The 15,836-nt window shown below is 40.2% G+C and overlaps 1 protein-coding gene across 1 annotated transcript in view; it reads left to right on the top strand.

Moving 5' to 3' along the window:
• Nucleotides 1-15,625, top strand: part of LOC124801666 (high-affinity choline transporter 1) — a 262,510-nt gene extending 246,885 nt beyond the window's left edge. Inside the window, exon 12 of the mRNA XM_047263090.1 lies at nucleotides 9,095-15,625. Within this exon, the coding sequence (XP_047119046.1) occupies nucleotides 9,095-9,190 (96 nt within the window). The 3' untranslated portion in view covers nucleotides 9,191-15,625. The remainder of the gene's footprint in view (nucleotides 1-9,094) is intronic.
• The last annotated feature ends 211 nt before the right edge of the window (nucleotides 15,626-15,836 follow it).

The raw sequence follows: 15,836 nt of genomic DNA, 5'->3' as shown, positions 1-15,836 counted from the left end.
CCTGAGTAAAATGTTTTGTAGTAGAGTATTTTCCTATTGTAGCATCCCACAGTGGCCTAACTGAGAGACCTGAACACACTCTTCACATCCTGCCAAATGAGAATTCCTGACCCACCTGAAGAATATAACGTGATATTGTTCTTCCTATTATCGATACGTTGACTATTGGAAGTAAAGAATATTTTCTTCTAATATGTGTTTCATTACTGGCTTCCTCCCTGTTGTCCCAAACAACGAATTATTTATACAATTTTAATCTCCATCACCGTAAAGAGAATAACTGACGGCAAGTGCTGAAAAGATGAGTATATCGACTTGTGAGCACAATTCGTCCACTTCAGTTTCGCTACCTTTAACTAAATTGATTGAAGCGCAGAAAATCTAATATTTGCGATCTAAAATCACAGACTTGATCAGAGAGTGTTAGAAATCCTACATACGAACGGAAGGTCTTTCCTAGGGAAGATTTTGCAATGTTCTCCTATAACTGTGCAAGGGCAAACACGAATCTGACCCATTATTCTGGTAAACTTCACTCTTGCAGTGTGAAAATAAAGAAACAGCTAAAAAAATATAGATTAAATCTGAAGCGTAATACTGTGAGACTGTGTCAGAAAGCGATAGGTTAAACTGCCATTTAATGTATAGAAACGATGAAAGGAGCTGTTTTCGAGAAAGGTCACAGGGCGAAGTGTCTTGAGACTCGACATGTACACACCGTATGATAATCAACGACGTAAACGCATACGGTTGAATGTACATAATACCAGAAGGAAGTCGCAGTAAAGATAGGTCAACAAAAAGACTTTCTAAATGCGGAAGTAATTGTTGACACTTGCAATGAGAAATCCGTTATGTTCGTAAGTAGTTAAACTGAACAGGTAAACGACAGTTATTTACAGAACAAGAGAAAAGTATGTAGCCAGCTGAAACTTCACCAGTAAAAGACATACTAAAGTAAATAATTTAATAATGTGAGTATAAACGTTAATTACCAATAGATGTATATTTGTAAATTAGTATAGTAGAACAAAATATTAATTAAAGAAAATCATTTAAGAGTCTCCAATACAGTTGAAATGCCAACACATTTCCACATGTTTAATAGGATTATGAACTGGTTATGCAATCTGAAATACGATTTTGCACGTTAGAAAGGCCAGTGATTCGAAATGTTCTGCTACCGAAGAATACAGTCAGAAAAAGTACGAAATGAAGAGGTACAAGGAACAGATAAGGAGAGAAAGTCTAAGGGAAATCTGCACTAGATGAAGAGACAGTCTTGTGGAATGTGTGTAAGGAAATCTATAACTTCGAAACGAACAGTAGATGGAAAAAGTGTAGTACCATACTTATGATTAAAGTGCGTGAAACAGATTGTCAAGGATGATGCAGAGGCAAAGATGTAAATCAGAATAAGAAAGGATCATTTTGCTTCCTCCGAAGTAGGAACAAGAAATAAGAATATGCTACATAAGAAAATTTCAGTGGAAGTCGAAACAACGAAACTGTAAAATATTCAGCTTGACAATGAAAAATTTTTTACTCTCAGAAAACAGGACATTATTTCAGGAATGATCGGCACAGGAGAAAATGATTGTTACTGTAATATTGCTTCAAAATTATAATGGCCATATTTGTCTTTATAGCAACCATTTGCTTTCTCAAAGAATGTTAATTTAAGCCTAAAACATTGTTATTAAATTATTACACCTGGAAGTATAATGAGAGTAAAATATTATTAGAAAAGTCTCTCACGAGGAAAGTCAGCTATCGGTGAAAACTCAATTTTCAGCTACAGATTGGATAAACAATGTAAAAAATAGTTGGCAACTGCGTTTAATCAATCCTGCTAGGGAAGTAGTGCAATCCTGATCAAGCATTTCGCTCTTGGAGTATGTTTTATTACGGACCAGAGCTGCACGAAAATCACCTATTTTACATGTACACGAACCAACGAGAAAAAATAACAAATTAGAGAGATTTACATGCTTGTTTGCGTATGCATAGAGCATTTCATCCAACGTTAGCGTCTGTAAGAACTGTATTAATTTTTCTGTAACAAGAAAGCGGTCCAGTCATAGACTGTTCGATCCCAAAAGTTGTATCTGCTTGTGCTACCGAAAATAAACTGAATATCAAACTGTAAAAAAATACCGTGGTCACTAAAAAAAAAGGACTACTGTACATTTGCGCCAGAGTAATAGATCTATATGAGACAAGTTACGTGATATACTTCTTTTGTATACGTGACATGAAATTATGGAGTAAAAATACTCTGAATATGGAGACTTTTACAATGTTGGTGCAGCTGTTGGAACAATACGTCATCTGGAAGTACATTCCAGTTAATAGTCTCGGCCGAGAACGGCGTAAACATCACGTATGACTCGCCTTTTCGACCCGAACTACCGTAAAAAGTGACGCACCATTCAACGGCCGTAACAACAGTAAAACCATTTCCGTATTCAATGTATTTTTACTCCATAATTCTTTTCAGATATATGAAACAGTTATATCACTAAATCTCTCTCATACGGATCAGCTATTCTGGCTCAAAAAACGCAGTACCATTATAAATGCTACAGATCATTGTATTAAAAAAAAACCATTTAAGTGATTTTTGGTAGCACAAGAAGATAGGGCTTTTGTAATCAATCAATCTTGGGCTGAATTATTATCTTGTTGCATCAAAATTAGCATAGTGCTTGCAGATTCCAGTTAGATGAGATACTCCGTACATGTAAAATATTAAACACATCAACAGCGTGCTGCAAAGTGCATTGCACTGAAAGGGGGCAAATAGCTTGATGGAAGAATGTTAGAGTTCTCAGTGTGTAATGCTGGCACAGATCAGCAGAAAAGTCTTCCGAGCACGAGTTACGTTTTTACAAGATTCAGGTAGAAGTCAAGAGCAACACCAACACTGCCTATTGTACGAGATACTGACAGTATAGCGATTAATAACCCAGAGATATCGCTGAGTTGTGGAAAAACATGAGGAAGCGCTTAGGATGTAAAGTGAAATTCAGTAAACTATCTCCACGTGATGAAACCACTTACTCAGTGAGTTACCCTAGATGTGCTCAGAGTGGTGAAAAAGTTTAAAAATTTGCGTGTTTACAAGTTTATCGCTTCTGTATTAACAGAAGTATTCTACAGCTGTCCATGAGCTCATCTAACTCATTCTTCATTCCGTTCCATGCGGCGCTGAATAATCACCTCTCGAACGTTAACTGTTGCGGGATACAGTAGACTGACATTACATTAGAACTGGTTTTCACCGCTGAAGCTTTTTCGGACGCTCAACGTCTTCTTGACAGGTTTATTCAAGTACTTCAAATTACTGACTTATAGGGTATTTTCCCAACAGTCTCAGCATACCACAAAATTTTTTACAATTACAAATGGTTATGGTCAAGTTTCTACTTCTCTTTCTACAATTGCAACGCATAGATTTTCTTGTGCTGTTCCTTCCGAACAATTTTCCTAGGTGGAGGTGCATTTTTAATGTTCTCGTCTTCATCACTAATTTGCCACATTTTCGTACGTATTTTCAGTAGTTTACATCGTTTCACAGCTGGTTTATTAAAGTCTTTCTTTCACACAAATCTATGATGTTTCCTAGCGGCTCTTCCTAAGGAACTGTTCCGTACTTTACGATTCACGTGAATAAAAACTTCTAATTTCGGCAGTACGGAACTTGTCAAATAATTTTTTAAGCCATCAGAAAAAAACAGCCTAATATTCCGTTTATATGAAGCGCAAAAACCTTGAAAAATTGAACAACATTCTCAGAAGTCCCGAGGAACAACGGCGTCGAAAATTCTGGCTGGTCTCCAAAGAAATCGCCATCTCCACAAGGATCTAGTGGTTTACATGTACTTTCATGGACTTACAACCAAATCCTATCCAAAAAGCTACCTTCGCTTTCACCGATGCAGTCAGCCAGAAACTAATTGCAGTTGTTTTCGTATAAAAATGTCAGTCGATACGACAGTAAGAGAATACAACCAATGGAATATCAGGACAGGTATTACCTGTACGACAGAGAAACCGTAAATAGCTTACTAGAAGCAGAAAAGATAATATCTGGCTATGCCGGACTGTGTTTTTTCTATGCGAGAAAAGAATGCACGCCATTGTTTCTCGTATACCGTCCCATTTTAAGGTGTGGTTTGGCTGTAATAACATCTCCTCCGTTCATAAAAAGCAGTAAGTTTCTTCAAATTTTCTTCTTTCTTAATATTCTATTGTTGTAGTTGCTTGCGTGGGATAGTTATCTGTTAAGAAAAGATTAATTTTCGGAGACCAATCAGTGTAATTTTTGCCTTGCGTGAATGTTATTATTGGCAAATTTCAAAGTGTTTTAGCACGTGTTATGCAGAGTTTATCATGGTGTAGTATAACGACACGTTGGCTTCATAGGATGAGAGTTCCACTTGCGGTGTTATGTTGTCTGTGGTTGATGAGTGGGTTTAATTTGTTGACAATTAAGCTGGAGCAAAATGGACTAACCGAGCGAGGTGGCGCAGTGGTTAGACACTGGACTCGCATTCGGGAGGACGACGGTTCAATCCCGTGTCCGGCCATCCTGATTTAGGTTTTCCGTGATTTCCCTAAATCGCCCCAGGCAAATGCCGGGATGGTTCCTTTCAAAGGGCACGGCCGACTTCCTTCACCGTCCTTCCCTAATCCGATGAGACCGCTGACCTCGCTGTCTGGTCTCCTTCCCAAAAACAACCAACCAACCAAAATGGACTTCGTAAGCAACCTGGTATACAACAGGTGGAACGTACACTGCCTAAACATCAGTTAACAACAGACATTAGTTACATCACGTTCACTGTGTTACATAGTCAGCTTATTTATCTGCTTGAGAAATGCAGCATAATATTAATTCGTGCATTTCTTATTAACATCTCGCCAATACGATCGGCGTCGGTCACTCGGTTCAAAGACATTTCTGCTCATAATCCAGTGTTCTTCTACTTTGGCAAAACACCGCCTTTCTGTTCTCTGTGTTGCTCTTATGATTTCGACTCGTGTTTTATTCAGGACGAGGAATAACACCCGGAAAACTTTAAGATTTTCAGGGTACTTTTATTAAAAAGATCTGTCTCACGATTTACGTGTCACTAACGTAGTCAATAACAATACAGAACCCACAACAGTGATATTTCTGTTCGTAAGAAACGAATGAAAGTTGTGACCTCTGTCTTAAAGTTCGTTAGTCGTAGCATTACGGAACAACAGAAAACCTAGTTTTAGATCAAGGGGAAATCGAAATCACTTTCTCTGGTCAATAAACAAAACTGTAGACATAAAGGGCGACCGACGGAAACACTCATTTCCTTCTCTGAATCCCTAAAGTAATGGTCGTTGAATCTGACACCTGTACACAACAAAAACACCGCCACAGTGAGAGCAACAGCTTAGAAATACATTATATTTATTATTTGTGGTTTAGCTAATCATGGAAATTTCTAGAACAGTAAGCGATCTTGATATCTAAGTCAAGACTGCGAGTAACAGGTATAAAGCTCAAATGAAATTTTATAATAACGCTAACACTGCGGGGGAATAACAAGATTATTTGGAAGACTATGTGGAGGAAACAAAATAAGATTTCCTCATCTGGCCAGTCCGTAAATTCAAAGTGAAGGAGACAAAAGGATGTCACAAATTATAACCAGTCAAGCGACATAAGTTACGTGGAGCGAGCTATCACAAGTGCGACACTCACATTTCTCCAAACATTAGCTAGTGTGCACCGATCGGCACGTCGGCCGCCGGGAGACGAATAGCCCAGAATCTTAATTCAAAACTTCCAACCCTTCACTGTAAAAATAGCTTGCCATGGAGAGGACCACTCAACGTTGTTGCGAATGTGACGAAAGAGAATACCGCTTATTTTATGAAAAAAACCGAAAATACTAGGGAAACACAGCTGAAACTTCCCACTCTTTGCATACAAAACGTATATTAACAAATACGAGCTTGGGGGAGTGTCTCATCGATTGGTCAGCCTCTTCGCACGAAGCACAACGGCGGAGGCGACTCATTCAATTGGGTAGACCAAAATTTTGGAGCGCAAGCAGCCAACATTCCACACTGGTCGGTCACCGTCACTGTTTCCCATCCTTTGATGTACATACAAAAACGGCAAAAGCGTCATACTCAGTTGTTCTCTTGGCATGGCAATTTTTGCCCTCAGCGAGCACGAAGCAGGCTACCCCAAGCATGCTCCCCCTCTTAATCTGACTAACTGACTGTCTCCCGCAGACAAACAGAAACTTGGGTAAATAGCTACATGCTTTTCAATGGAACTGCCTCTACATTAGCATCTTGTGTTTTACAGGAACGTCAGGGAAAAAACTGTACAGTGAGGCGGATATTTGTACCATACACATGGATAAGAGTTCTGTGTCTTAAATACGCTACCATTTCTCCCTGTGAGAAAATCTTCGTCTTGAATGACCGAGGTTACTTCATGTGTACTTTTTAATTGTAGTTGTGTGACATGACTGCCCTGTATAGTTATCCGATATTGCTTCATTTTCTGCCACTATTTCACGGTTACTTTATTGAATGTACTGTAGATGTGTGCCTGATAGGAAAGTCTGCGTTTTTCTTGCTGGGAAGTTGAACTCCGGGTGTGCTCTAAGGTCCCACACACGCCTTGCGACGAGTCGGATGGAAATATCCATGTGTGGATGCTCCGAGGAAGACGAACGTTGCCGGGTTGCATTCACCAATTTCATTCGAGCCCAGCAGCTTGCCTAATAGTACGGTGTGGCACTGCGTACAAAGCACAGTCATCTGTGGGTTAACGTTTTTGGGAGCAGCCTAGCTTCGAGGTCCGTAAGATTGTCTTGCAAAAAGACGAGAGCACATGTTTCCCGTTCTGTCCTGACCCATGTTGATGCAAGGAGCATTCGACTGTTGTCAAGGCTACCAGCTTCTAAAGATCTCTTAACCACTGAAAGTAGGTAGTTAGGGATTCATCTACATCCACATCGACAAACGTTTTCCGCAAGCAACGATACGATGCATGGCGGAGCGTACCTCCTACCACTACTACTCCTGTTTACAATATAATAAAAATATATATAATAAATGTTTGGATATATGGAAATAATGAGATTAATGTTTCGGCGCTCGGACAAGCACAAGAAGTTGGGCTATGCCTGTAAATGGGTTCATATTCGTTCATATTAGTTCTGCATGGACGAAATAGTCTTTCTCGTGCTGTAGATTTATGCTTACCAATTAATAATACTATGTCCGATCGTCGTATCCATCAACAAAATCTTGACCGTGTTCATCATCCCTTTTGTATCCGGATCTTCGTGTTAGCTCCGATGCACACAGGTGGGTTTCTTGAATTCTTCTATATTACAATACTGTTTGGAATAATAACTCAATTTTTCACTAATGAAATACCAATGTATGATTTTTTCTACACAAATCAAAAACACAGACTTTTTTACTTATTCTCTCAACCCAAAATGGCTACCACTGATTACGCTCTAAAATAACGTGCGTCTACCTTCGTTCATTAGCAGGGAGCGAGTCCTTCCTCTTACCGAGGAACAGGGAAAACATCTTATGTTTTTTAATGTTTGAAAATAAAAAATACATGACGGTAGGCGCAGGCTCTACGCTGGGTTACAGCTTCACCATCAGTAAGATTATGCATCGACGACATCAGACTGAACCGATGCGTTTTAGAGCCCATGTTAAGTGGTTTCAAGCTTGATCGCCATGGGTTCTTAGCATGGGATCTAAAGCAATCTTCCTCGGTTGTAGTCGGCGCATAAACTTTACTGATATACCTGTCTTTGCTCCTATATTCCTTATTGGTGCTATGAATATTTCATTTAGCAAGTTTTACATATTTGACAAACCAATGTGGAACTGCATTATTATAATTGGAGCGCTTCCTCAGTATGTCGACGAGACTGATGTGTAATTGTATTTCTGGAAGATATGTAATGTTTATTATTCAGATAATTTTGTACCATGTGTATAATTACTGTGTGATCAAGCAGATCACTACATTAATGATATTCTATCCGTATATTGTATATCTGAGAATCTGAGGATGACACCTAGTTACTTTCGAAACTGGTCATGAAATAAACTGTTTCACATCGGATTTTGCCTTACACATTATAAACTGCAACATTAGATCGCCTGAACAACACGTGTAAACTATGTTCCTCAATAGTATTTCGCGAAATGAACGACGTCTCCCATTAATGGATTCTCACTTGAGTTCACGAATCATCTCCGTAATAGTCGCCTGTTGATGAACCAACGGGTTACAAATCTGGCAGCACGTTATATGTCTCTCTCTAATGCTAGCTGCTGAGTATTCACTCGAGCAGCACTCAAGAATGGATCGCGCTAGTGTTGTACACATGGTATCCTTTAAAGATGAGCTTTATTTTCCTAAAATTCTCCCAATTAATCGAAGACACCAATTTGCCTTCCCTCACTACCGACCTCATGTGCTCGTTCCTTTTCATATAGCTTTTCAAATTTTCGCCTAGATATTTAATCCATGTGACAGTGTTAAGCAGCACATCACTAATATTAAGACTTTTTTCTTGGCGTCTGTATTAACCAACATTTTCCGTTGCCGAAAGAGTGGTATGCTACCACTCCCCAGCCACAAATGTTGATGACCTCTCGCATAAGAGCTGAAGAAGCATGCAGTGATGTATTTGGCATCAAACTTTAATTCTGTTTGGTGCGTATCCAGGATAGCGCAATTGTCGCAGCCCAACGTCGCAGATCTGTCTACTACATTTCGCATCCTGCGCTCCCCCAAACCACCTACAGGTTTAATCACCTATTGCTCCTACCGTACTCAATACACACAATATGTAAATTTTTGTTATTTGGTGTCTTTTCCTGCGTTACAACTGTAATGGCCAGCAGGCTATACCATTGCATGAAAACAACAAATGAGCTTCCTGATATTTGTACCTGACGATTAATTCTACTTCATTGTAAACAACGTTTCCTTTCTTTTCACTGGAGCTTAGCAGGCCGAGAGCGCCTGACGGAATTGGTATGTTGGCAGGTGGAGCGACTGCGGGCAGCCGTCGGCAGCGGGGGCGGAGGCGGCGTGGGCGCTGGGGCGCCCGACACAACCAAACAGCGGCAGACCACGCTGTAAGTGGGCGGAACTCCGCGGGTGGCGCTCTTGGGGCGGAGCTCTGGAGGCGGCGGAGGCGGCCGACGCTGCGCGGCGCGCTGGTGGCTCAGCTGGAGGCACAACACTGCCCTTCCTGTCACTCCCTGCTATACGGGACTACTCACGTCAACGCCAGCGTCATCCTTTCGAAGATCTCATATCGCTACACCGAGCAAAACAGCGTTCTATAATCAACTACAAACTATAACATTTGCTGCAGAAACGTACCCGATCGCTGAACTGTCTCTACTTACCGCTGAAACAAGACAGTGACTCATGTCTGGATCCACTCCATATAAGAATACCATCTGACATAAAGTGAAGAGTAACAGTAGCTTTGGAAGCTTCCGTGGTAGCTGTCTGCCTCTTTGGCAGCACAGCTTTTTGCCGAACGAAACAAACGTCTCATTACAATATTATTCGCTTGATAGGCACATATGCTCAGCAACAAGCACCGCTTTTAAATGTTCCACTTCTCTCTTCACTAGCAGCCCATGTCCCCAGTTCGTCAGTTTTGTCTTGCGACAGTAATCTCACATCATTGTAAGTATTAAGTGGGAATTACATTTGCAACTTTTTTCTATTGTTTACAAGTAGCCTATGAACACGATGTATCTTCCAAATGATTTCTCATTGCAGGTAACTTTTTGGATGTTCCTGCACTGCGCTAGGCCCCTTTTACTGAATTCCCTGGACCTACCAACCTATTATTAAATCTAATCTACTCGTTCAAAGGCACAACTTTTCCTGTCCTTGCTCTTTATTCATGAGACTGTGATCTTCCTCTTGCGTATAAAGGAATCTATTATCAATGACACTTCCTTTCAGCTTTGCCCGTATGAATATTTTTCGTGTTCAGTACTACAATTCTATTTAGTACCAAAACCCAGAGATGTGTGGTAGTTCAAACAGCAAACACAGTGTCACTCAGCACTGAAAAAGTTCTGCTTTGAGAAGCACTGCAGATCGATCAAATATTATTTCTGAAATACTTTGTTTTCTAAATTTTCCCGAAGTTATACATTGTCAGCAGTATTTGATTCAATTCCAGAAATAGGGCTATCTAGGTTGAAAAGCTTCTCTCCGATATTTATGTGGGAGTTACGATGGATGCATGATAGAGGAGAAAGCGTGTTTCGTTAATCAGAAAGCTATAACGGAAAAGGACACTTGGCGCTTCTCCAAAGGAACTTAAAGTAACTGTGTTCCTTTTGTAGCCTTGAAGAACTGAGGCGTCACTGACCAGTTTTGTTGGATACGTTAGTTTTACGAAAAATAAGAAGAACTGAATTTTATTAGAAAATGAGAAAACGATATGAATCTATGAACTATTTATTCACACCATGGAACTAAGCGCAGAATAATTTCAGTAGTCGGCAGACTTATAAAATTTAAGTTGCAGGGTTAAGTGTCCACTTTCAGTATACCCAATCGGCTATGCCTCCTGAAACACTGTGCCCTGTGCTGCCACACTTCTTTTAGACACTTAACAAGAGCAATATAGAACGTTAAATGTTTACAGAAATCGAGCCAGCATTTTCAATTCGGAAGTGTCAGGATGCGGGTAAGTTTCTGCAGATCTGAAGCACAAAAGCTCTCTCCTCCAGACACGCCGCAGCAATGGTTGTCGCAGCCCGTTCTCTGCCTCCGCACTTTGATGGACGCCGCCGAGTGCTCTTCTGTGCCCTCTTCCAGTAATCCTCTGCTTCACCCCACCCTATTCCGTTAAGAATGTAATGAACGGCGTTAAGTCTGCTTCACCCTTTCTTGTTTACAGCACAAGGACTAATTGGACGTGTTTCTGGAGAAAGGTTAGGACTCTCTGACATAAATGACGTGTAATGTGTGCAGTACCCGACAACAGGCTTTACCTGGCTGCTAGCATGTTACATTTACTCTCGTACCAATTATTCCCGATATCTGACAGCCACGAGAATCACTCGTTGTATCCCGTGTCCCATATTTATTGGAGGCACCACAACGCCAGAAGCATAGTGCCCCGCGGCTATTCACAACTCCTAGGAAATCTACTGGTGCTGAGAGTAGTTTTTCAGAGTTTATCTGCAGACACCATCACCATTAGACAAAAGAAGCGCGTAGCGTGTACAGCGCTGTGATGCGTAGTTTGTCGTGTAAGCGCCATCAGTATGATTTTGCAACGACCAATACGACCCACCCTCATACTGGAGCATCAGTATTAGTGTTGTTACAGTAACAACGCGGTGTAGCCGTGTACAACGTATATTTTGTGTGTGATATTACAAAGGAATTATATATATATATATATAATTGTAGTAGTGAGCTGCACATAGTGGCAGGGACTCTGTGTGCTTTGCGCTGCAGCAGACAGCTAACTACGGGGCAGCGCAGTGTCGTTGACTCAGTCTCCACTTAGTGCAGCCAGCTACCACGTCGTGGCACTTCCTTGTGTCACTCGTACAGACTCACCTGCTCTCGGGCTCCAACTACTGAAAGCGGTGCATGGCGTAATTGCTTCGCTGAAAGAAAGAATAACTACTTAGGCATCGACTGCTGTTTTACGGTCTCCCGGCGATATCGCGAATCAAATAATGTCTCCTCCATGTGGTCCAGTGATTCTCTCTCGTTCCAGTCTTGCTAACAGTCAGACGTGAAATTTCTTCGTACCATATTTAACACGTACAGGAAAAGTTCGTTAAAGTGCTGTTGTCAGAATTAATGGAGGCTACCTTTCAGGAAAATATAAAGATTGCCATGAGAGAGTGCCGGGTCTCAGAGTATTAAACTACAATCTCTCTGACTACTTAAACTGCAAGTGCTTCAGTGACTGCCACGCATTAAGAATAAATTTTATTTTTAATTGCCGTCTCATCAAAAAATTAGAGCTCTTACCAATTTCCACGGTTATCGGCACAAAGGCGGCCCTACTGTAGCTTTGGATCCGTATGGAGTCATACAACTCACGTACGTTCAGCTGTGGAAGTCTGCTTGAAAAGCTGTCCCCTGCCGTTTTTGCTGATGACATAAAGGTGAAACTGGTAATAGCTGTAAAACATGTTTGTGCTTATAGCTAAGAATGAATTTCTTTTCTTTCTGAGAGTGGTTCACATCATTTTGGCAATATGAATTCTTCTACTCCTACTGCCACATAGAGTATGTTAAGAATCCTTTTACCTGTAACGAATGGCTAAATATCGATCGATCATCAAGATCAAGCAACTTTTTGTCAGAAATACACCTCTTATGTCGAATATTCAAATTATAATAATTCATAGTGATGTTAGTCAGATGTTGTAAGTTCATTCGTTGCTAAGTATGCTTTCACGTACGGGTCTGACAATATTCATAGAGTTATTATTTTGAACATGATAGTTCAACGCTCAGGTAATACTTGAAATGAAGACGTGCTTGAATGGATAACAGACTAAAGAAACGCATAAGAAATCTTGTCAGGAGTTATAGGTTAATGGAAAGCTTGCTACGATCTCCATAAATAGACACTATAATACTGCAAGCAGAGTAATGGTGACAAGCAAAGAATGGAATATGTCAAAGAGATTATTGAAGATGTTATAGTCGGTGCTTAAATATTAAAAGATTAGTATTATATAGGTGGAGTTTGAGGACAGCATCAAACCAGTCAAACATAAAGTTTTTGCTATTTTCGTTATCATATTTTAGAAACGTGCTGTTTCTCAACTGAAAAGCTCTATTGCAATTTAAGTAGCTTTCAGGTATAAGATGGACGAAATAAAGCGATAAGAATGTATTCTGTACCTGGTGAGATATTCAGCTGCATGCCCTTGTCACTCTCGTACGCATAAAGTGAAAATGTTAAAGCAGTGAAAGTTAACAGTAATTGCTAAGACACAAGAAGAAGAACTAGAAAATGAAGAAACTAATAAATACGTACAAAAAAAATCTGGGCCCTTACTATTAGCTGATGTTGCACAACTGTCGCCGAACTGAAAGGTGCAGTAAGGACGGTGTTATATCGTCCAGGTTTTGTAAACGGTTTCGTCGAGAATTATTCAAAGGCTTGACAACCTCCAAAACGCATTTCCTAATTAACTTCGTCTGTTGTTTCTTGCCACAACTCCCAACCTGTACAAAACTTTTCTGTCATTTTCTTGACCGATAAACAGCAGTTATTGAGTTCTTGACACGACATTCCCGAGAGCAGAGCGGTCGGCTGTGCAGCGTGCAGCCGACAGCTGAGAAATGCTGTGCCCGACTGTAGCGCCCCGGAGTCCACGCGTGTCTGCTGCGGCCGGCACTCCACTTGTTAATGTGGATGTTTTATTTTTGTTGTAAACATTGGATGTCTATTCTGAATACTAGGCTGAGTGTTGTTAAAGGCTATAATTAATAATACGAACGTTTATATTTCATTTGCTGTTGTGAATATGGATGTCTTTACGAGCTTCTGTGTATTCTAGAATTATTGTATGTGGAGTAGTTGTTAAAAAAAAAAAAAAGAAATTTAATATGGTGTGTCAACTGTATCTATTGCCTGATATAATAATGTTGTCTTGTTAGTTAAAGTGCTCCTTAAGGGAAAAAAAATATTTGTACACGTATTAACTGTGCTTCGTGGGCTGCCTTGAAGGATTTCACTGTATCAGATTGCCATTTTTCAAGTACTACGAAAGGTTCTGAATCGAAAATTAATGACAGAGAATAAAATACACCTCATTAACTTTGATTAAAGGCCCAGACACTTATTAGAACCATTACTCAGTGAAATGCAGTTTTAGAAAGAGACTATCTATTACGGGACATTAGGGTGCAGCATTTCCGGGTCCAAAAATGATGGTGCAGCCCGCGACAGCGACAATCGATTCATACAGCAATATTATCAAATATCACAGGTTATTTAAAAAAGCCCTGACGTTTTACGATCTCTCGATGTGTTTTGTCAATGTTGTTACTCTCCGAGCAATTAAAGTGTGTAGATTTTCACTTGACTGTGGTTCTGTTATAAAGTAAAATAATGTTCAGGAATATATCAGTGTTCAGGTTGAGAGGTTTATAAGAGATAATGCGTATGCCAGATGTTTTGTTGCAGATAGTTTGCCTAAAGACGAATCTGGCTGCGCGAGATGGAGTTTCTGTAAAGAGTTCTCTATTTACTGTTACATGTTATTTCTACTGCAGGCGGTTTGTTGCTGAAGATTTATGAGTTGTTAGAGCTTAGGAGAACATGACTATTTAGACAGAGTGTTGGTTTTGTTAGAGTGCACGAGTGTGTTTGTCTGTTACCGAAGAGCAACGTCTTACGGTACGCACAAGAATTTGGCCTGATACACAGGTGCTGGCAGTCGTAACAAGAAACGTAATTTCCCGGGAATAGCTTGGAGATAGCAATAGCGACAACTTCGTGCATCTAATGTACTTTGAAAGCTGCAGATTGAACGCCCGTGTAGGTTACAGCCACGCGATAATCTCCTTGTGATTAAATGGCTGCCCCTAAGCACATGTTTTACCTTACACTCTGGGTGATGTTACTGCCCTCATAGACACCTTAGTAATCAAAACAACAGTACGTGCAAGGAGAACGTCATAACATCATTTTGCCCCTGTAACTGACTGATCACTGCTTGTCATTTCCCGTTATTTGCTAGAGCGAAAGTAATGTAGAGAGAGAAACGTCTTATTATTTTGTTATTTTTAGAACACAATGGAAGATAGGATGAACGCAGAACAAATTAAACGGCAAAATTTGAGAAAACGTTATAATGCAAAGGAACGGATGCGTGATAGATATAAGAGCTTGATGTTTGTAAACAGTGGTTTTGCAGTGTCCACTGTCGTAGGACTTTGTAGTACACCAGAATGAAACCTTATGGATATATTCGTAGCTCTGTAACAAGAAATACAGCATAAGGGAACTGTGAGAGGAGACAGCAGTAGCCATATTGCGAGTAGCAGTCGCGGTAGAAGCCTGCCTCATAACTGCAGAATTGAGTCCGGGACTAAAGCAAGCGACATAGGTGTGCAGTAGCTAGCACAACCGCCGCACACGAACAATTGCACAGGGCAGCAGGTTATCCGCAAACGGCCGATAGGGCTGAGGTGGCGTTCGTAGGTCGTGGCATCCTACTTCACGTTGCGGGATACGTGCTGCCAGGCGTCCAGTAGCAAGTAGGAGGTACAGATATGGCCATAACATGTGCAAGCACCGAATTCTGTTGTTGGTATAATGACATTAGCAGATAATGTGAAATAAGAATTCTCCTCTTCTTCCTGTTTTTACTTTTGTGATAGTCTTCTCAAAAAGAATTAAAAAACTGCCCACGTATTCTCGGATACTGTCGTATTATATTAATGTTAAAAAACACAGCATTGTACAAAATATTTATCTTTTTATTTTTCTCATAAAAATGGATGTGTTTATATATAAAAAGTACAAAATACATAAAATAACAGTCATGGCTACACTAACTTTTTTTCTATTTATCGCTCAGTTGTTACTTGGAGAAACGAACAGCTCTTTACCTTTAGCTGAAACGATTTTGAAAATTTCAGCTGATAAAAACTTTGTTTCTATTTTTTAAAGAGAAAACACGTAGCACTACCTCAGGCTGTAATGACTTGCTGTCGTTTCTCTAAGGTAACAACCGATTATTTAGCGCCATACTTCCAATAA

This window comes from Schistocerca piceifrons, chromosome 1 (assembly GCF_021461385.2).
Source record: "Schistocerca piceifrons isolate TAMUIC-IGC-003096 chromosome 1, iqSchPice1.1, whole genome shotgun sequence".
Lineage (NCBI taxonomy): Eukaryota > Metazoa > Arthropoda > Insecta > Orthoptera > Acrididae > Schistocerca > Schistocerca piceifrons.
The sequence above is the reverse complement of the archived record's forward strand: the minus strand, read 5'-3'. Positions and strand labels throughout refer to the sequence as shown.